Source organism: Bos mutus, chromosome 4 (genome assembly GCF_027580195.1).
Source record: "Bos mutus isolate GX-2022 chromosome 4, NWIPB_WYAK_1.1, whole genome shotgun sequence".
Classification (NCBI taxonomy): Eukaryota; Metazoa; Chordata; class Mammalia; order Artiodactyla; family Bovidae; genus Bos; species Bos mutus.
In genome coordinates, this window is record NC_091620.1 from 70,317,548 (window position 1) to 70,338,927 (window position 21,380).

General features: G+C 37.6%; 1 protein-coding gene across 4 annotated transcripts; it reads right to left on the minus strand.

Annotated features, from left to right (window-relative positions):
* Positions 1 to 369: 369 nt before the first annotated feature.
* CBLL1 (Cbl proto-oncogene like 1) lies at positions 370 to 18,284 on the minus strand. 4 transcript variants are annotated; one of them, XM_070369610.1, is made up of 6 exons: positions 17,371 to 17,957; positions 13,097 to 13,264; positions 9,804 to 9,901; positions 9,330 to 9,413; positions 8,268 to 8,341; positions 370 to 4,877 (listed from the first exon to the last, which is right to left on the minus strand). In XM_070369610.1, the coding sequence occupies exons 1-6, from the start codon at positions 17,498 to 17,500 to the stop codon at positions 3,839 to 3,841; spliced, it is 1,593 nt and encodes a 530-aa protein (XP_070225711.1). In that variant the 5' UTR covers positions 17,501 to 17,957; the 3' UTR covers positions 370 to 3,838. The 4 variants fall into 4 exon arrangements, with proteins under 4 accessions (XP_070225711.1, XP_005901486.1, XP_070225710.1 ...); XM_005901424.3 differs by lacking the exon at positions 17,371 to 17,957 and adding an exon at positions 18,001 to 18,284 and having other exon boundaries at positions 374 to 4,877; XM_070369609.1 differs by having other exon boundaries at positions 374 to 4,877; positions 9,804 to 9,904; positions 17,371 to 17,955.
* Positions 18,285 to 21,380: the final 3,096 nt, after the last annotated feature.

Sequence of the window (21,380 nt, forward strand, 5' to 3'; positions counted from 1 at the left end):
AATTAAAAGGTTTTGAAAGCAACACATAGGAAGAAAAGTAAAAGGGAGTAAGATTTTTCAATGTGAAGACAGAGAACAATTTCAAAGGTAAATTAACAGGAAAAAGTGAAAGTGTTAAGTCACTCAGTCGTGTCCAACTCTTTGTGACCCCACGGACTGTAGCCTACCAGGTTCCTCTGTCCATGGGATTCTCCAGGCAAGAATACTGGAGTGGGTTGCCATTTCCTTCTCCAGGGAATCTTCCCAACCTAGGGATTGAACCTGGGTCTCCCACATAGTAGGCAGACTCTTTACCGACTGAGCCACCAAAAAAGACTAGATTAATAAGAAATAGACTTAAATACAGTATTAAAGTTGGTGCTTACAACTAACTTAGACTAGAAAAAGGATATTCTGAAGACATAGGCTAGATTTTTAGAAAGACGCGGTCCTGTCCAAGTGATAAAAACTCATGACCCACCACTGTTCATTTAAATCCTGTGATTCTGTAATGCCTAAAATTTCAAATGGGAGATGAGGAAATTAAAGTTTAATATTAAAATGTTGCTTTAACAATTCTGCCTTAACGGTTTTCCCCTCAAAGTTAGAAAACTGAAGGGGCATGAATCAAAACAAAAAATGTTTGAAAATTCAAATATTTTTATTAGTATTATTACCAAGTATTTTACCTGGCTTACCTCTCTTTCCCCTTTAAGTCTAGTATATCCAATATTGCTTTATTAGATCGTGCATATATTGTAGTACGTAAAGTCTGCTTGGTCTAGGCCACAACTGAACAGATTACAATTACAAACCAGTAAAGAAAAATAAATCCACTTCAGTTAGAATATAGTATGATTATGTCAAGCCTCAATTAACATCAATATACCAATTTGATGGTTGATCTAATAATCAGAAAAGTGTATTTTGGTTTCAGGTACTTGAGATTTTTCCACATACTTTTTTTTTCCATTAACGCTTTTTCAAAAATAAGTTTACATGGTTTTTCCAAAAAGACGTATGAAAGATACCCTTCGAGTACATCAGAACAAAGCCAAAACCAGCTCTGTATACTTCATATCATAAAATGACCTATTTCAAGTTTAAAAATACGGTCAAATTATCTTTTCCATTTGCGTTTTAGTGTTAGTCTCTTATACAATAACTTGAGCAAGTGGTTTTTTACAGGGCAAAATGAATATTAAGTAGTTTCTTACAATCTTTGCAACTGATAATTTTCTCCAATACTATATATTATACTCTGAACAAGCATGCCACTTTAGAAATATTAACGTTCACCTTGCTGGTTTTAATCTCCCAAAACGTGAAATTTTGCTGTAAAAGTTGTATCGACGTGGAAAATTCTGCAGTCTCCCAAATGTGTCATCATTAGGTAAAAACTCACCTAGGCAAAATAGTATTTATGCTTTCATTTTATTGTTTTTAAGAATTAAACTGCCACCTCAGTAGTCTTTTAAGAGCAATATAATGAAACATACATACATTTAATTTAGACTTACGTCCATCATAGCTTCAAAGGCTTCCCTGAAATAAGGCTGGGATTCACATCTTTTTCCTTAAGGAAAGAAACACTAACAGTAATTTTGTTATCCTTCTACCCACCCACCCTCATTCAAACAATAACTAGATGAATTCAAGTCTAACACCATTAAAAAAAAAAAAAAACTGTCTGCTACAACACATTCATCTGAACTGCCTCCCTGCATAACACATATTTCTTAAACCTAACCAAATATTTTAAAGCCTACAAGACTTAACATGTGGAATTTTACCGTGATAACATTTTTTTGTTCAATACATTCTAGTGAATTTCAATTAAGTCAGGTGAGCTCTTCATAAATAGCTGAGAAGCTTTAAAGTGAGTTTTGTTATTTCCTATTACATGAAACCAAACTATTGGTACTGAATTTTCAATAATATTTTAACAGCTCCTAAAAAGGGCCATTAAAGGTAATCAAGTTTGCACCAGTCCAAGTACCTACAGTAATATGATAGACACACTCACCACCATTTCACACTATTTCACTCCTATGCTTCTAATAACAATTTCTCATTAGAAACACCACATTAACACTGAACTCTCAAATTGCTAGGTGTGAAAAATCACGTACTTTCACTTAAAAAAAAAGTGTATTATTTTCAGCTGGTCATGGTTGAAAGGGCCATTTATATTATTTCAGCTCTAAATTTATAGATGACTTTGTATCAGTTATCCAAAGTGAGAAACTGCTTTGCCTGTTTCTGACAGAATTAAATGGTAAATTAGCCATCAGTTCACCTCTTGTCAAAAAGAAATGTTCTAAATTTATACACTATAAACTATTTAATAATAAACGGTATCTGTATACTACACATTTCATGTTTATGTTATGCACCATTTTGGGGGGGGAGGAAGTACTTCACAGGGGTGTATTCAAAGGATATATAGTAATATCCCAAGAATGTTGATTTATACATATGAATTCTGTATAAACTGTAAGTGGTCATCTTAGCTGGACTGTAACAAGCCCCTATAATGCAAAAGCTGACTCCGAAGGCACCTTATAATGCATTGAAATTCACAATTTAGACATTACTTTTCTCTTCAATACAAAATCATCTGGTAGTCTTCACTGTTGACTCTGCTATAAAAATGTTCCAAGTTTTAGACTGCTTAACCAATAAAAGAAACAGGAAGTCAGTAATAGTTAAGTTAGAGAAAAACACCTTATCATACAGTAATGAAACCTGAGCAACGCAAGTATGTGATTACAAGAACATCCTTCATTAATACAGTATTCAAATTCCTCCATGGCATTCAAATTATACTTTAAAACCCAATAAACAAGAATCCACTTAAGTACAGGATCAAATTCTACCATGAAATGAGGAATTACATAAAGCCTATTCAGCCCTAAATATTTAGTTTCAGACAATGAGCAGAGAGGAACACACTTCATCTAAAGAATACCACTTATACAGTTCTATAAAATGTTACTTAAGGTTAATTAAAGTGTGATGCATCATATGACTCCAACCATTCGGTAAAAAGCATTAATGAGTAACAGCATCCCCAACAGCTTGGAGCCTACAGAGTTGATTACTTTGGCCCTATCTTTCCAAAAATACAAGCAATGCCTCTTAACATTACAGACATAAATATTCTTAGTACTGGAATTTCAATGTATTTTGGTGCTCCTGAGGCTGCCTATAAATGAAAAGGCATCCAAGTGAAGTGCATTATATACCTAATATACCTCAAAATTTCAGTGCCTAAAATGTGAAATAATTTTCTACCATTTAACAGTCTGCCTTACAGTAAATTTCTATTAGATTTTTACTTTTAGGATTTTATTGTAACTTTGGGAAATTAGTGGTAAAACATATGGTTTAAAAAACAGTATGTGGCTGCACTTAAGTTCACATAAAAATAGCATTTTTACAACCATATTGAAGTTTAATCCTTTTACACAGGTTAACAAAATGTATCACAAGAAAAACTTAAACATTGGGTTTAACAAAGGACGTACTTTTGAAAGTGTAACAATGGAAAAATGTTTTCAATTTTTTTTCTTCTTACAAATGGTTACCTCTGGGTCAATTTACCACACTAGGGGAACAAAGTTCTTAAAATATAGCTGTGCTCAACTGAGCCACTTAACTGCACTACAGTATAGTACTTGAAATCAATCCTAAGGTCAAGATTTAAAACCATTTTAAGAGACAAGACCCTAAGTGTTGTACAGCCACCTCAGTAAGAGGCGCTTTTCCTTCCCCGAACAGTCAAAGCTTAAAGAAAAGATTGACTATACATATAAGTTTTGTTTCCTCATCATATCATCAGTTCAGAATACTATTATCATTGGTAATACGGTCTATATCTTGTCTGATCTGGATGATGTGGTCCAGGTAGTGGGGTTTGAGAAGGCGGACCCTGCATTCGTGGAGGAGGAGGTGGCCCTCTTGGTGCAGGCCATATACCAGGACTCATTCCCCCTGGTTGTGTAAATGGAGGGCTCAGAGTTCCTTGATCTTCAGTGAACTGGGGTAAAGAGTTGGGGTTGTAATGGTGAGGAGGGGGTGCAGTTACAGGTGGACCACCATGTTGAGGTGGGGGAGGTCCTGGAGGAGGATGATTCATATAAGGTGGCATCTGGGCAATAATATGTCCAGGGGGAGGGGTAATTGGTGGTGGAGCAGAGGTCATTGGTGGAGGTGGAGCTTGGCTATACACCAAGTGAGGAGTACCTGCGGCCTGGGGAGGATGTGGCATTGGATGGCTTATTGGTGGTGGAGGAGGTGGGGGTGGTGCATAATGTTGCTGTGGAGGCATAATATGATGAGGGTGCGAGACCACTGGTTGACCCTGATATTCAGGATGATGGTGAGCAGGTGCGGGGGCAGGAGGTGGTGGTTCTCTAGCACCTGGATTTGAGTCATCCTGAATAGGGACAGTTATTAAATTGCTGTGTTTTCTTGTTGAAATACGAAAGGTTTCCTGACTGACTGAGCGAGGTGGAGGTGGAGCCATGGACAATTCAGCTGGAGGAGCACGAATATCCTCATGTGGCTGATTATAGTGCTCGTGGGGCACATGTTGCAAAGGAGGTGGTGGCATCATGATGTGCTGCTTTGGCGGAATATGGCTCATATGGTGCTTGTCTGGCGGCATGATAAAACGATCGGGGATTTCAGCTGGTGGTGGGGCAATAGGAGGAGGATGAACATTTTCAAGTGAAGCCCGGGTAACAGGTTTTCCAGCTCTCATATGGCGGTGGTTGATATGAGCCTGTAAGTCTCTCTGAGACAAGTATGTTCTCTTGCACCCTTGAACAATGCTACACATGAAGAGAGAACCTCGTGTACACTGCTCAATTCGCTGCACAGGATCACTACAGCTAAATTAGAAGGGAAAAAAGTTTGATTTACTAAAAACAGACTATAAAAACAATGCACTAAATTTCAAAGATATGACTAGTTTTAAATTTTATTATGGAAAACTCTGCAAAAAGTTCACAATTAAAAGTTATAGTTAATATAAGTGAACCTTTAATCTTTTCCACTTTGTGGTCTGTTTGCTATTAAGCATCAGCATTTCTGTCAACATCAAAACTCTTAAGAAAAAAATTTTAAGTGTTTATCAAACAGAGTATGTTTGAAGCAAAACCCTTTTCTTATCAAGATTTAGAATTTATCTGATTTCACAAACAATTCTATGTTTTGAATCTGTGTGCAAAAACCCCCAAAACTCCAGGAAGGGCAAACCAAAGGATCTTGTCAGAATCACAAAATGCAAACTTGTAGAGTATTTATTGACCAGTAAGCAATTTTCTGAGCAAATAATACTAAGTAGAAGATACTAAGTGAAAGGTGTTGCAAGAACTACAAAAATAAACAGGATCATCCTAACCATCAAGGTTCTTAATATTAAACAATATTTTAAATTCAAACCATGAATGCCAAGAGTCCTTTCAAGGAGGGGGGGTCTTCCTGAATTGTCAAATTTACTAATACGAAGTATTACACACTCCTACTTTTCTAAATTATAAACACTAAATTTAACTCAATTATTTTCTTAATGAGTCAGGGTCAAATTGTAACTATTCTTCTTCATTCACTATTTTTTAATCCACTTTTGCCTTTAGAAGGCTTCTTGAAACAATAGAAAGAAGACTGAACTAGGAATTGGAACTGGGATCTAGTATATTGGCTCTGAGATCTTGGAGAAGTTATTTAAACTTTATTTCTTTATCTGTAAAATGGGTTATAACATCTAACCTTAACTCATAATGCTTTTATATAGACTTCACCCTAGTTAAAAGACGCTTACTCCTTGGAAGGAAAGTTATAACCAACCTAGATAGCATATTCAAAAGCAGAGACATTACTTTGCCAACAAAGGTCCGTCTAGTCAAGGCTATGGTTTTTCCTGTGGTCATGTATGGATGTGAGAGTTGGACTGTAAAGAAGGCTGAGTGCCGAAGAGTTGATGCTTTTGTGTGGTATTGGAGAAGACTCTTGAGAGTCCCTTGGACTGCAAGGCGATCCAACCAGTACATTCTGAAGGAGATCAGCCCTGGGATTTCTTTGGAAGGAATGATACTAAAGCTGAAACTCCAGTACTTTGGCCACCTCATGCGAAGAGTTGACTCATTGGAAAAGACTCTGATGCTGGGAGGGATTGGGGGCAGGAGGAGAAGGGGACGACAGAGGATGAGATGGCTGGATGGCATCACTGACTCGATGGACCTGAGTCTGGGTGAACTCCGGGAGTTGGTGATGGACAGGGAGGCCAGGAGTGCTGCGATTCACGGGGTTGCAAAGAGTCGGACACAACTGAGCGACTGAACTGAACTAGTTAAAAGAACGTTTGAAACATCAATGAAACAGTGAAAATGACAGGACTTAATGATTAGTTAAGCACTAAACATGTATAAGCTATCATCATTGAATATGCAGGCCAGGTCATATGACCTGTATCAAATGGCTCCATATTCTTGATTTTGAGTGGTGGTGGTGTTCCTTCCTCACTGAAGGCTGGTACTACTACTTCATACTTAGAAGGCCTCCCTTTAGTGGCCATTTGGCACACTTCTAATTTTTTGCTTCTAATTTGCTGTAAACTCTGAAATAGCTCCACAGTAACAGGATTGGGAGGTGGGGGGCATTTCTTTGGGTGATGCTTAAGCATTAGTATATAATATTTACATTAATTTGGGTTGTCATTTCTTCACTTTCTGACCCAGGTCTGTTAATCCAGATAAGCTTATGTTTTAATATCCCTAACAGCCAACCAGTGATATGCCTACTGAAGTTACACTGAAAAACTTGAAAACTAAATTCCCTTTTAAATATTAACATCAAAACACTTACATAAAAGAGAAAACCTTCTGATGTCCTCTACATGGTGTTTTACAACATCCAAAATCCCTTATCTCAATGAGGCAATCAAATTCACTATAGAATTTAAGTGGGTGTACACTGTGTTGGAAAATTAGGCACTACAGAAAATGAGGCAAATAGTGAATATGCACTTTCAATTTCCTAATTCTTTTGAATTATAATTATATTGAGAAAATATTCTTTAAACTCACACTATAAAATTAATGTGACTTTAAAGGGCTAATAAAATATGCTAAGAGAATTAGTTCTTACTGGTTTGTTAATGAATCATTCATTCTCTCCCACAGATGCCAATCTTCCTACACCATAAAAGAAAATTATCCCTTACAACTGTCCACAATTTTGTTATCAACTAATACTACAACCCTTGGGATAGGTTCTAACTTAGGTTATAAGTGACCTAGAAAGCCTACAGTTGTTCCAAAGAAGTTTCTCTCAAAATTTTTCTTAAATCTTCTATCAGGGGTTCCGAATTGATATAAAAATTCATAGTTTATTCTGGATCCTTTAAGACCATTCCCAAACAGATCACTATTGATCAACACCTCCCGATGATCTTAACGTGTCTGAGCCTGTCTTAGAACATGAAGGTGTTCTAAGATGTACTCAAGACATAATCAGGGGAGAAAGGCATTGAAACATGTAAAATATCATGTATGAAACGAGATGCCAGTCCAGGTTCGATGCACGATACTGGATGCTTGGGGCTAGTGCACTGGGACTACCCAGAGGGATGGTATGGGGAGGGAGGAGGGAGGAGGGTTCAGGATGGGGAACACATGTATACCTGTGATAGATTCATTTTGATATTTGGCAAAACTAATAAAATTATGTAAAGTTTAAAAATAAAATAAAATTAAAAAAAAAACAACACATAATCAGATTTGAAGTCAATAAATAAAAGTTTATACTTACATAGTACTTGCTATCTGCTACTCATTTACTTCTAATAATAACCCAGGGAGGTAAGTACTATTATTAGCTCCATTTTACAGATAAAGAAATCGTCTATGTGACATAGTTAATAAATCACAAAACAGAGATTTGAATCCAGTATTTCTAATTCCAGAGTCTTTGCTCTAAATCACTACGTGATACTACCTCTCTAGCATCCCATTAAAATGAGAAAATATTTTAGGTTTACAATGCTAACTTTGTGATTATTTATTATTGTTATTTTGGCCAATGTGAATTAACTGATAATAGCTAATTAGCCCTATCCTAAGGAGAAGGTTATAGTCAACTCTTGGCTCACAGAGAAACATTAGCCAGGTCTACACACTTGACATCTTGCCACTGGTCTATATCATACCCTCACCTTTAACCTAGATCATAAATCATTATATCACAATCCTTATTATTTAAAAATTTAATGATGATCTTACCCCGGACACATCTTATCTCCCTTTTTTTCATGTAAAATAGCACAGTCATAGCAAAACACATGCTTGCATGGAATCTGCGAACAGAGACACGTTACAGTTAATATTCTAGAGCAAATTAAAATACTTTGATAAAAAGCAACAGTGAGTGCAGTGACCTAGACATAGAAGGCACTTGAGAACTGTTGGTTAAAATGAACATTTATTAAGTACTAATTACATAAAAGCAACAGTTAACCTTTTTCAGTCACAAAGCTCTTTGTGAGAATGCAATGAAAACTTTGGCCCTTTCCCCAAAAAAACATATACATGCACATTCATGGTCCCTACAGGTTAAAAGCTCCTGAAGAATACTGTACAATGTTTCACCTAATCCTGTTATCTCCAGGAAGTATTTCATGGCAGTGAAAGAACAAGTATCTTCTACATTTAATATAAGCAGGCTTCTTCCCTGGTAGTCTTAAGTTAATGAACTTACATATATTTAAAAATAAATCAGAAGGACACAGTAAAATAATGTTACACTATTTTAGAACTCATAATTCATTACTGTTATTTAGTTATGCCACACAGCAAAGCAACAGTGCAGAATCCACAGCTTCTACCACCACAGATTTAACAGTAAATTCAACTTTTTCCAACAAAAATGTAAAACTATCTTTTTATATTATCAAAATTACTATAAAATTACAGTTGGGGCTGTATTTTAAGTGCTTAGAATTCAATACTCAGAAATCATAAATAATACTTAATTCAGTTCTATATTAAAAATTTTAGCCTTTAGAAATACTGATTTTATTCTATTAAAGAAAAAATTTTTTTTTCCTTAAGGATCAAACCATCCAAAGAAATTAGTTTCCTTAATTTTTTACAAGCAATCCAAGAATCTGTCAAGATAATTCTTTAAATGCATATTATCCCCAAATGTTCCTTAGCTATTTTATACTTATTCGTTATAAACTTTATTGTTAAACAATAATAAATCTATCTACTTAATTTCAGAGTCCTCATCTCTACACAAATATATAAATTTATAAAAACAGAATTTAACTTAGTTATACTTACCATTCGCCCATAAATTTTAATAGGTAATCCACATTTGTCACAGAAATGAACTGGAGTATCATCCTTTTCACCTAAGATGTTTATCTGTTGAAATAATTAAAATTTCCTTAAGCATTTCTAAAAATTATGTCTATAAATTACACAATGAATTAGTATAAAAGTTACTAAAACAATTAGAAATGAAGATCTCTTGATATAATTCCCACATATGCCACATTATTTGGGCAACCATCAGTTTTGGGTTTTTTCCCCCTTTGACGGTGTTATTACTTATTGATTTTACTTGACATCACTGAAAATTACTTCAGATTATTTTTGGAAACAGTGAAATAGGGCATTAACAAACGATTTATGGGTAATGAAAGATATAATTATAATAAAAGTTCGCACTATTCTTTATGCAATCTAAATTGTCCTAATAAAGTATTTAAAATATTTCATTGTTCTAATAAATTTTTTTATTTTTACTTATACCTGAAAGTCCCAAAAAAGGTGTCCAGGAAATCTTCGTTGATTTCCAAACAGTTCACCCCCTTTACAGTCATACCGTTCTTCTTCATTATAATCAAATCCTTCTGAGAAAACAAAATGTTACCTATTAACTTTTTACATCTCAAATTTCATTTTGGAAATACAGGTACATAGACCTGTATTTTACATGGACAAAATAGACCTGTTCACTGACACCTTTCAAAGCTCCTCTAAGAACAGCATAATCAAGTCTTACTAAACAACTGCTAGAAATGATCCTGGGACCCATGCAGTCCAATTCTCATGCCTGAGAATATTGCAGTACTGGAGACCATAACAACACACAGAAGCGGAGCTAGGAAAGGACCTCTGATCTCTTCACTCCTATTCAAGGGCTCATATTAACCCACCAGACTATTTCTGGTATAAAACTACTAATAATTATCATCATGATTATTACACAAGATACTGATTGTCATTTATTCTGATAATCTATAAAAGTGATATTACATTGTAACTGGTATTAGTGCCAAAGGATTAACAAAGAATTCTGCAGGCTTTCTTCTTATCACTTAGAAAATTAGGTAACCTCTTCTTCAACTTTAAATTGAACCTGATTTTAGAAACCTCAACATACTCATACTTCATCATTTCAATTAAAACCTTTCTTATTCACCCAAATAGCAAAATTTATATCCTATCTACAAGTCTCCTCCCCTACACTGTATGTATCAATATCAATAAAGTTCAAGATGAAGATCAAATATGCTCAATTTCTCTGACCTGATTAAAAACTTGATGGCAATCCTCTCATCTTATACAAAAGAAAAGAAAATCAGTGAACAGTCTGATGGGGATTCTAAGCAGAATTCAATTACCTAAAGTAAAGCTGAGAAGACAAATCTATCCCTCCAATATGCCAGGCTTCTCACGACTTTTGGCCCTAGAACTGGTTAACATCTGCAGACAGACACACAGGCACAGATGCAATAATTTCTTGAGGCTGATACTGATACACCAGTGTACTGCTATCTAATTACCTGCAACACCAATGTAGAGTTCTTCTAAGTTACATCTGAGTGACCCTAGGCTCTTAGATGGCCCATTTATATCTTATAAAAGCTGCTGTCATCAAAAACTCAAAATAAGGAAAATTAATTTTTCTACTTATCTAAAACTCAGAAAATTATTGAGCAGAACAAGAGCTAAGAAAATCACCAGTACATTATCATTATCCAGAGTGGTTCAACCTATACTCCCATCATTAAACTATACATATATCTGTATAGATAACAAAGCAGCAGCTGCTGCTCCATCAGTAACCTAGGGTACTCTGTCTTTGGCCTTTCTAGTTTTAAAATGGAGAAGGCAATGGCACCCCACTCCAGTACTCTTGCCTGGAAAATCCCATGGCCAGAGAAGCCTGGTAGGCTGAAGTCCATGGGGTCACTAAGAGTCAGACACGACTGAGCGACTTCACTTTCATTTTTCACTTTCATGCATTGGAGAAGGAAATGGCAACCCACTCCAGTGTTCTTGCCTGGAGAATCCCAGGGACAGGGGAGCCTGGTGGGCTGACGTCTATGGGGTCATACAGAGTCGGACACGACTGAAGCAACGCAGCAGCAGCAGCAGTTTTAAAATAATTTTTTATAACTATACAGTAATGTATAAATAAATTATTGTGTAACAGTAAAACAATGCAAAAAAGCTAAAATCCCCTTCCTAACCCTTTCCTCTCAGATATCTCTTCATCCCCTCCCACTTCAAGTCACACCCCATTTTTGTTTTAACAACCAAATATGCATCCATAAAAGTTCCAAAGCCACGATCAGCAAACTTTATCTAACTTTATCTGCCCAAAGACCAATTAATACTGCCATACCTGCAATTACTCAACTATGCCAATATAGTGTGAAAGCAGCCATGTGTTGGGTGCCCTAAGCTCAGTCATGTCCAACTCCTTGTGACCTCAGGGACTATATACAGCCCACCAGGCACCTCTGTCCATGGGATTTTCCAAGCAAGCACACTGGAACAGGTTGGCATATCCTACTCCAGGGGATCTTCCCAACCTAGAGATCGAACCCGAGACTCCTGCATTGGCAGGTGGATTCTTTACCACTGACCCACCTGGGAAGCCCGAAAACAGCCAGACAACACGTAAAAGAATGGGCATGCATGTATTCCAATACAACTTTATTGATTAAAAACAGCACTGGATTTGGCCCATAGACCACAAAAACTGTTTTATACTCAAGAAATGGTGAAAGTCCTCTCTAAGGATAACATAAAACCCAGAAGTTCAGTACAAAAGACAAAGAATTGTCAAGCTTCTCTACAATAAAAATTTTATACATAAAATTCAAAAGACAAATTGGGAATATACACAACATATAACAAAAGCCAATTTTGTTAATCTACAAAGAACTCATAAAAATCAAGAGAAAGACAATCAAACAGGAAAAAAATGGGAAAAGGATATGAACAGATAGAGCCTAGAAAAAAGAAATGACCAATACTATGAAAACATACAGCACTACTCATAAATTAAAGAAATGTGTATCAGTACAAAAATCTGTAAAGGATAATAGTACCAATATTGGCGTGGGAGTATCAAGTGACGTACTATTTTTTAAGAACCATTTGACAACAATCTATTAAATTCTAAAATGCATAAATTCTAAATCCACCAAGTTATAAAATGCCCAAATTCATGCAAAATTTAAATTTCAAAATATACATACTAAGGTGTGTATTCTACAAAATATACATACTAAATAAATAAGGACATTTACTGCAAAATTGTCTCTAACAGCAAAATGTTTAAAAAAAATTGTTAAAGTATGGTATATCCTTAAGTGAAATACCTAAACCCATTTTCTTAAATAAGATACATCTGAATCTACTGAGAAGGCAGAATCTCACATGCATCTTACAAAAAAGGTGGGGGGTGGGGGGGGCAGTGATAAAGCAACTATGAAAATGTCATACCAGGGATTATTTGAGGGGGGAATAAAAATGGGAGAACAATTTTACTTTAGTATTATGTTTTCTGCGATACTGTTTAGATCTTTCTAAACAATAGATAGTATTACTTTCAACAACAAAAGAAAATAAATCAAAAATATTTATAAAGGGATAGAAAGTAAAATATGCCAAAATGAGAAGTCAAAAGACTGAAGAAGAGAATATTTAAGATAAAAAAAGAGTGGCTAAAAGTAAATAAAATCACATGGCTTATTTGGTGGAATCAGATATAAAAGAAAGACTTTTGGACCTGTTAAACACATTACCTTCATCACCAGCTGGAGCCTTTGCAGGCATCCTGTTTATAGCCCTTGGAGTTCGAGGTGAAGCTTTGGCTTTGTTCCCTTGTTTGGAGATGAGCTTTATAGGAATTCGTCTTCGAACATCAAGACCACCCAATGATCCAGAACTATTAGTGCCTTGTAACTCATTGTCTATGTTAGGAAAAAAAGTTGTAATTTCTTTTAGGTTTTCTTTTTGAAGGTTATTCTGGCACAAGTATTAAAGCAATATACCCAACATCATGAAGGGCTCAGTATCTGATTTTAAATACTAGGCTATGTAAGTTCAAGTACCAATTTTCTCTATTCTGGATAAACTCTTAAAGCAATGCTTTTTAAGACATGGAGCCCTTTAAAAAGTTGACAAAAGCTATAGAACCTCTCCCTAAGAGGATGGACAATAAAATTTTCCATGTAATTCCAGAGGGGTTTATAGAAACATAAAATCCTTCATCAGCCTAAGGTAAGAAACTGTCTAGCAACTGTAAGATTTTTTTTTAAAGAAGGAATAAAAGGTAAAGAAAGAACAGCAAAAAGAAAGAAAACCATCATTTCCATCAAGCATGCAAAGTAGGCACTCAATGAATTTAGAAATCTGCATCTACATCCGGACAATCAATAAAACTGGAAACACAAAACTAACACTGACAATGGTAGAATTAAATCAATAATACCCTGAAAATGAAGTTAGTTTCAGGGATGTGATTATCCTCTTCGGTATAAAATAATTTTTCTAAGAAGCAGTCAGGAATATACTAAAAATTACCACACAATTTAGTAGTAAACACACACACTAATGTACTATACCATTTCTAGACGCACAGGTGACTGCGCTGTTCTTAGTCAGCACTGTAATGGTAAATTATGGGTGAGGAGGATGCAAGACTTCTGTACTTCAACTAGGCCTACACAACTGACACTTTCTATGTCTCTGTTACTAGCTTATGAAATAAATTTACTCATATCCAATGAGTAATACGAGCATTATTTCATAGAACTGACTCTATTTTAAGATTAAAAGCCACCTTTTTTCAAGTCCATGATGACATATTACAATCCAGAAAATATCTACCTTTATCTGCTAAAAACAGAAAGGGAAATGTCCTGAAGTGGGAAATGCAAATAATTTAAAACAGTAACATTTTAAACATGACAATTAGCGAACAACGCTATGTAACTGCCATTGCAGGAGACAGCACAGAGACATAACCAAACTATCCACATTAAATTCACTAAAGTCAAATTTAGAAGTAGTATTCTACCCAGCAGTAATCATCTCCAAGAATACTAGAATTACACATCGATTTGCACTCTTTCTCAGTAATACACAGAACAAAATTCAAAATCGGTCCTTAATTATTAATTTAAATATCTTTCAGTCTGCTTTCTATTATTATTTTCGTAACAGCTAACCTGCAAAAAAAAAAAAATCATGGGAATGGGAATACATGGACAGTTGAGAATCTTAAACTAGGATAAATCCATCTTGATTTAACTCTCCATACTTCAACAATCAATTAAATCAATACTTGATTTAACTCTCAATGTATCAACAATCAGATAATGCTTTCATCTGCTTTCACTCTAGTTGCATTTAGTTGCTAAATATCTACAAGCAATGAAGTAGCAAAAAGATAATAATGTATTTCATCTGCTTTGACTCTAGCTGTTTAAAGTACCTACAAACAATGTAATAGCAAAAAGGTATGACAGAATGATTTTTTTTTTGCTTAGAAGGTAATTCCTGATTTTTCAATGAATTAAAAAAATAGCAACTTATCAGAGACAGTTCAATGTTGTCTTTCCGACAGTAAAAGAACTCTGAACGGTTCTTCCTTGGTGAAACAACACTTCATTACTACAAGTCCTTTTCACACTACCCTAGACATCTGAGGTCACAATTATGACTTTCAAGAGCCTACTGCCCTCTAACATCTTGCAGCCTGCCTCAGACTCCAAGTTCAAGCTGTTAATAGTGACATCACTCTGGGTTTATCTTGGGGCTTGGGAGGTTTTTATTATGAGTCAAAGTATACTTTTGAATATCACAACTAAAAATCCTAAAACCCTAACAACAAAAGTCCTTGGATATTATAGAAAGTGAGAATTAAGGAGGTAACCACTCATATGAAGTGAAATCCACTGTAAAAGGCCTAATACGGAATATTGTATTATATAGGTTTTTAAAAGATTTGTGCAGAATCTTATCTTGAATTAAAGGAATCAAGAAATATTTTTACAAAATTTAGGTTACAGTTACAACTAAGTGCTAATCTTTAGAATGGCTAAAGACTCAATCAACTGTTAATTAGCAGTTTCTTAGAGTAATTTTCTATTACAATACTACAGGATAGCCTTCTTTTTATGACTGACAATTTCAGCACATTCCCAAAACCAGTCATTTTTGCATAACATTCAAGAGTTCCATCAATCTCCCCAGGGGCCTCTTTTAATCCTTTGATATTAGAATTTTCCTTTTGAGATGCCTATCCTGACATAATGTGTTCAATTTACTGGCTATCTGGCACGTCCTCATTTCCCAATGATTTTATTTGTGATTCAATTACCAAACTCACATTTATGAATATCATAAAAACTTGAATATTTTGTAAGGTTTGTAATCACAATCAGTGTACAACATTTAATACCATTTTCTGACACGAAACTGCTAAGGACACTGCCTTATAAGGAAATTAACTAAAAAACAAAAAAAGAAAAGAGGCTCATGCTAAGCAGCAGGGATATCTGAGTAGGAACTATTTTTTCAAGTGGTCAGTTCATTAGTGAATATTTCCATGTTAGGATGACTTTTACTTTCTTAGGCAACTTTTAACTTAGAAAGTAGGATAATAAATACTCAGATACACACCAACCCACATTACAATTTCCTAACATAATAAACTGTGAAAAGTGCTCGACTCCCAATTCCAGTAACAGGCTCAAATGAGAAACATTTCACTAACGTGGCACGTTTGCTTCTCTAACACCAAGATTTCACGGTTTCAATTCTATAAAACCTCCAAATACTAGAGTTCCCTAGAGCCTGCTGCTAGGCCCTCTTCTCTACTGTTTTGCCTTTCCTTAAGTGATCCCATCCATCCTCACGCCTTAAAATCATTCCAAACAAACTGCCCTATGATTTCCACTTGACATCTCCCCTTCTATGTCCCAACAAACACCTCATACTTAGCAGTTCAAAGTCTTGTTGCCAGATTCCCATTTGTTACCTCTACTCCATTTAAAAAAAAAAAAGGTATTTTTCTCCCAAGTCCTCCAGTAAAGGACACCACTCAAACTAGAACCCTACACACCTTTCCTTTCTCTCACATGCCTCCAAACCAATCCACCAGGGCCTGAGTTCTATCACCAAAATATTCACTGAATCTGCCCATTCCTGTTTTTAGTAAACCAAGCCACCGTCACTAAACCACGCTTCCCTTCTGGTCTATTGCAACCACTTCCTAAATTTTCTATTTATCTTGCCTCCTTCTCTTACACCATTCTTCATACAACAGCCTATTACACTTTAAAGAGAGATTATGTTCCTCCTCTACTTCTGTTCAATGGCTTCATATTGCACTGAAAATAACACTCAAATCTTTACCATGGACTTCAAAGTCTTGCACCACCCGACTCCTGCCTTCCTTACCAATCTTATCTTAGGGCTCTTTCCCTCTACATAAGTGCAGCTGACTGGTTTTCTCTTCATTTTCCTCCCTCAGAGTCTTAGTACGTGCTATAAACGCTTTCCACGTGATTTACGCCAAGCTGGATTCCTCTCATCCATCAGATCACAGCTTACAAATGTTACTTTCCTAAAAAGACTCTTCTGACCACCATCTCTGAAGCTTCCACTTTCCACAGCCCCATATGTCTTCTTCAAAGCCCTCATAATCTGTATTTCTAAAAACTTGTTCATTGTGCTTTTCCCAATAGAACGTAACTTTCATGAGGACAGGTACCCAGTTCATCTTGTTTACCATTCCACCTCCAGGCCTAGAAGAATATGTGTATATACATACGTGTATGTGTGTCTGTGTGTATATATATATATATATGAAATTAAGTGGACAGTTGATGACTGAGGAATCCTAACTAATACTTGATACTGGGAAAAAGCCTTTTATCACCTTACTAGTAATACGGCTGATACAACTGAACGGAGCAGTATCTAACTCCAAATGCACTCATTCAACATCCAAAAACTGCAAGGAAGCAAAAGACAAAAAACACTTAAGAAAGAATGGAGTCATTCTTACTTGGAGAAAGTGATGAGAATATCTTGATTTTAAGCTCAAGACTGGTGGTGGTTAAGGACCACAGCTGAAGCGCGGGGCATGCTATAGGCTTAAGCAGAAAAGCTGCTCCCGGTATCATTCCAAAAACCATATCCGACTCCCTTCTCCCACCTCTAGTCCAAGAAACACCGGAGAGACGACGACAGGCAGTGACCACCGCAGCACCCGCCCAAATCTGACTGAAACAGCAGGAAGTCTCTAACCCACTCTATCACATCGACTCCCAGCGTAATGAGACTTCCCAGACTCTACCCGCCAGTCCCCATAACGTAGGGCAGAGCACCCCAAATGAGGGGAAAAACTGCCGGCGCTCTGTCCTCTCCGCGAAGCCCGCGCCTCCCGCGGTGCCGGGTCCGGGCTCAGAAGGAGCTGCCGTTGCCGGCACCGAGGCTGTAGGTACCACATCCGAGGGTAGGCCAGGAAGTAGCAGGCCCTCGCCGGACACGGGAAGGGGGTCTGTGACATTCCTTCCTCGCCGCCACACCCCAGTGCTGTAAGGCGAATGTAACCCCTCTATGTTCGCTGGGCGACCCGTCCCCGGCCGGCCAAGGGGGCATGGAACCTGGACCCCCACTGCCTCCGCCTCCTTACCAGTGTGATCCATGATTCGACTCGCAGGGCACAGTGGGAGCGGAAGTCAACCGCGCCGGAGTCGCAGGGAGCGCGTGCGCGGTACCTTCCGGAGCCCGGGAGGCGGAAGTGTGGTCAGGTGAAACCAGGTTGGTTCCCTCCAAAAGTTCCCTTCTCTTGCGTCCGCTAGCCGACTCCGGTGAGGGAGTCAGGCTCAGTTCGGGCAGAGAGAGAAAAAGCGAGTACGCGGGGAGCGTCAGTGTAGAGGCTGCTAAAGGTTCCTCTCTTGTGCTTCCAGAGGAAGTAGCCTTTTAATGTGGAGCGGAGACTGACGGGAACGGGGGAGGGAGAGAGCCGGTAGTAGCCGGAGGACTAAGCTCGCGGCAGGTAAGGCGGCCGCCGCGCCCCGCACCGCCGCACCCCCAACCCCGCGCGGAGCTTTGCCTTCTGGGACTTGTAGTGCCCCCGGCCGGGACCCTGGTGCCGACCTAGCCCAACTGCGCAGGCTCAGCCGTTGGGCTGTCCCCACCCCGGCGGGCGGAGTAACGGTTTGGAATCCCCCAGAGTCCGCGAGCTACGTTCTCCTGCACCCCCGGTCAAGGAAGAGTGTAAACACGCGCGCTCCGGAAAGCGTCCTCCAGCGGGAGGTTGCCTAGGGGACGGTTGAGCTGTGTAAGGCTACCAGCTAGAGAGAAAAGCTCTGTGCATATATGTCTACATTTTGCTTTGCCGTGATGAGCTGCACAGACCCACGCAGAGCTGACTTGGGTATCTACCCCGGTTCCCATCTCTCAAGTTGCTAACAGTTGAAACCCATTTCTAACGCTTGATTAGCATTCATTTTCTAGGGAAACCTCCCCCTCCCCCTAGAACTCCTGTCCTAAGGACTGTACGCGGGGCCAGGTGGAGGACGGATGCGGCGCAGCCGACTCTTAATAAAGGTCAGCGGGGACTCCAGTGCGGAGTAGAGCTGAGAATGGGGAGAGAACGTTAGGGCTGGCCGCGAGGGAGCCATGAAAAAGGGGAAAGGCCTAAAATGAAGAGACAAGTTACCGCCACGGGCAGTACCTAGTTCCAGTTCTTGGTCCCAAGGGTTGGTGGTTGCTGCAGCTTTCATCGTTCTCAGCCGAAACAAAAGACAAGTGCCAAAGAGTGATTCCTGAGGACCTTCTGGGCCGTCTCCACCTCGCGACCCTGGCGCATGTGTCCACTCCCTTCTCCAGCCCTTCACACTTGATGATCTCGAATGAGTAGAAAGGAGCACGATTAGTGGAAAACACAAGCTGGGGAGTCAAGGGATTTGGGTTCTATTCTTGTCGTCCCTTGGTGACGACATCATTACCTTGTGTTATGCACGCTTTCAGTGCCAGAGTTCCTAGATCAATTAAAGATTATTGTGTCGACCTCTTAGAGAAGCGGTTTCATGGTGCTGAATTCGGAGTCAAGTTATGTGTAGCGATGTGCTCTATCTGTATAGTTAACCAGTGAGAGCTTGGAAGAATAATGATGAGTAATACTGTAAGTGTTCTGTGTTATTTGGTGAATGTTTTGGTGGGATCTTTTAAAAGACTTACCGTTTGTGCAGCTTTATAAACAAGTTTTTAGGTGCATTCACAACTAAGGACAATTGGGATTCAGAGTTACTCCTGCTTTTGTTAAAATGTAAGTTTCTGTATCCCTAAGTGGTTTTCAAGATGCTTTCAATTGCTGGGCATTTTTTGTGTTTTGCAAGTTGGAGGAAACAACCTTTCTTCCATACTTCCCTGTTTCTCTAAATACAATACTGATATGAAAATCAAGCATTTTCCACCAATTTTGTGTGTAAAAGAAAGTAGTTGTCACCTAGAAAGTGTTTTTTTAATTTTTTTTGATCCTCATATTTAGCCTATCAACCATCCTTCAGACAAGATCAGTTGCATTCAGGGTGGTATGGCCATAAACTCAGTCATACTTCAGATTGATGCAGATCCAGGTTCAGAATAATAATATTAGTGTCTGCTGATGCTATTTAAAGAATTAGAATTTTTTTTAAAAAGTCTTCAAACTGTGTTTTATGTAATTTAATATGTAAGTCAGAAGTTATGTCAGCATTTTATGGTGCATCAAGTTATGAAAATTTACTAAAAGGAAACTCACATGTTTAGATTTCTTATTGCTAAAATGTTAGGTAAACATTTAAATTATTTGATTTGACCTCGTGCTTTTATGCATTTCTATAGCATCTGTGCTCTATATTCACTTTCCCCTTAACTATATCCTTACTTTACTAGTACAGTGGCAATATGACAAATTAATTTCTTCCTCAAAAATGATAAGAGAAATTGTATGTAACATTTTATTACTGCCCTCTGGTATCCATTGTTGCTAACCTTTGTGCTGTAAGCAGTCACAATTTTACTGAAAGTCAACATTTATACTTAATTTATAGCTTGGTACTGTCCTAAGGTTTATAAAAATGAAACATCATGGTAATGGACAATCAGAAGCACCAAGGTATATATCATATTTTCATCTTATTGACAGACATCTGCTAGTCAGTGCTCTTCAAGGTGTTTTGATGACCTTGCATTTAAATACATAGCACTATTTACTTACAAAAAAATAGGATGTATGTGTCAGAGAGCTTGAGACTCCTCAATGGCAGATCAAGGGCAGTAACTTTCATTTCTTTAATTTTTTTTTTGTTTTTTCCCCTCACTGCAGTCTTATGGAATTTTAGTTCTGGAACCACATATCAAATCCTGCCCCCTGCAGTGGAAATGCCAAGTCTTAACCACATGCTCTTTTAATTGTAACACTGTAGTGCCTAAGACCACAGAAGGAAAAAAAACATATAAATAATGGTTCCTATATGCAGAACCATATAGCCTAGCATTTATAGAAATAATTAAAAACATGGAATTACATTCTGTGTCTTTCAGGAGAATGCAGTGCTACCTACATTCAGAGAAAATTATGAGCTGAGGGAAGTTAGGTAGACTGACTTTATCTTGATGAACAGGATTGCATTTGAAGGTGAGAAGAGAAATGAAAGAGGCACATCAAACCAGAAAGAGCAAGGTCACAGATGTCATAGCTTCTATAGAGAACAGTGATCAGCTTCACTTTGGTCCATGTTTGGGAATACTGAAAAATAAGGTTTGATTATAGAGAGCCTTGAAAAGAAGATTTCAGAGTAACAGTTCAGAAAGAGCATATAGACAAAACCTAGCATGTTATGTTTATGAAAACAACACAATTCAGCAAGGTAGATTCAGAAACAATGAGCCGATCTTAAGTGTGGGTAGGAGGAAGTCAGTACTATTAACCTGTAAGAACAATTGACCAGAAAGCCTGAGACTCCCTGTGATGGCCAAAATGCCAGCAAGTTCGAGTGATCTGTTAATAAGAGAACCGATCAG

Excerpts from the sequence above, each read along its gene's own strand:
- CBLL1 (XM_070369609.1), bottom strand. The coding sequence starts at position 17,500 with ATGGTTTTTGGAATGATACCGGGAGCAGCTTTTCTGCTTAAGCCTATA. Across the intron at positions 9,905-13,096 it reads GGCTCCAGCTGGTGATGAAG|AAGGATTTGATTATAATGAA; the intron begins GTAATGTGTTTA and ends TTGTTTTCTCAG. Across the intron at positions 4,878-8,267 it reads GGAGATAAGATGTGTCCGGG|CTGTAGTGATCCTGTGCAGC; the intron begins GTAAGATCATCA and ends CTTCTAATTTAG.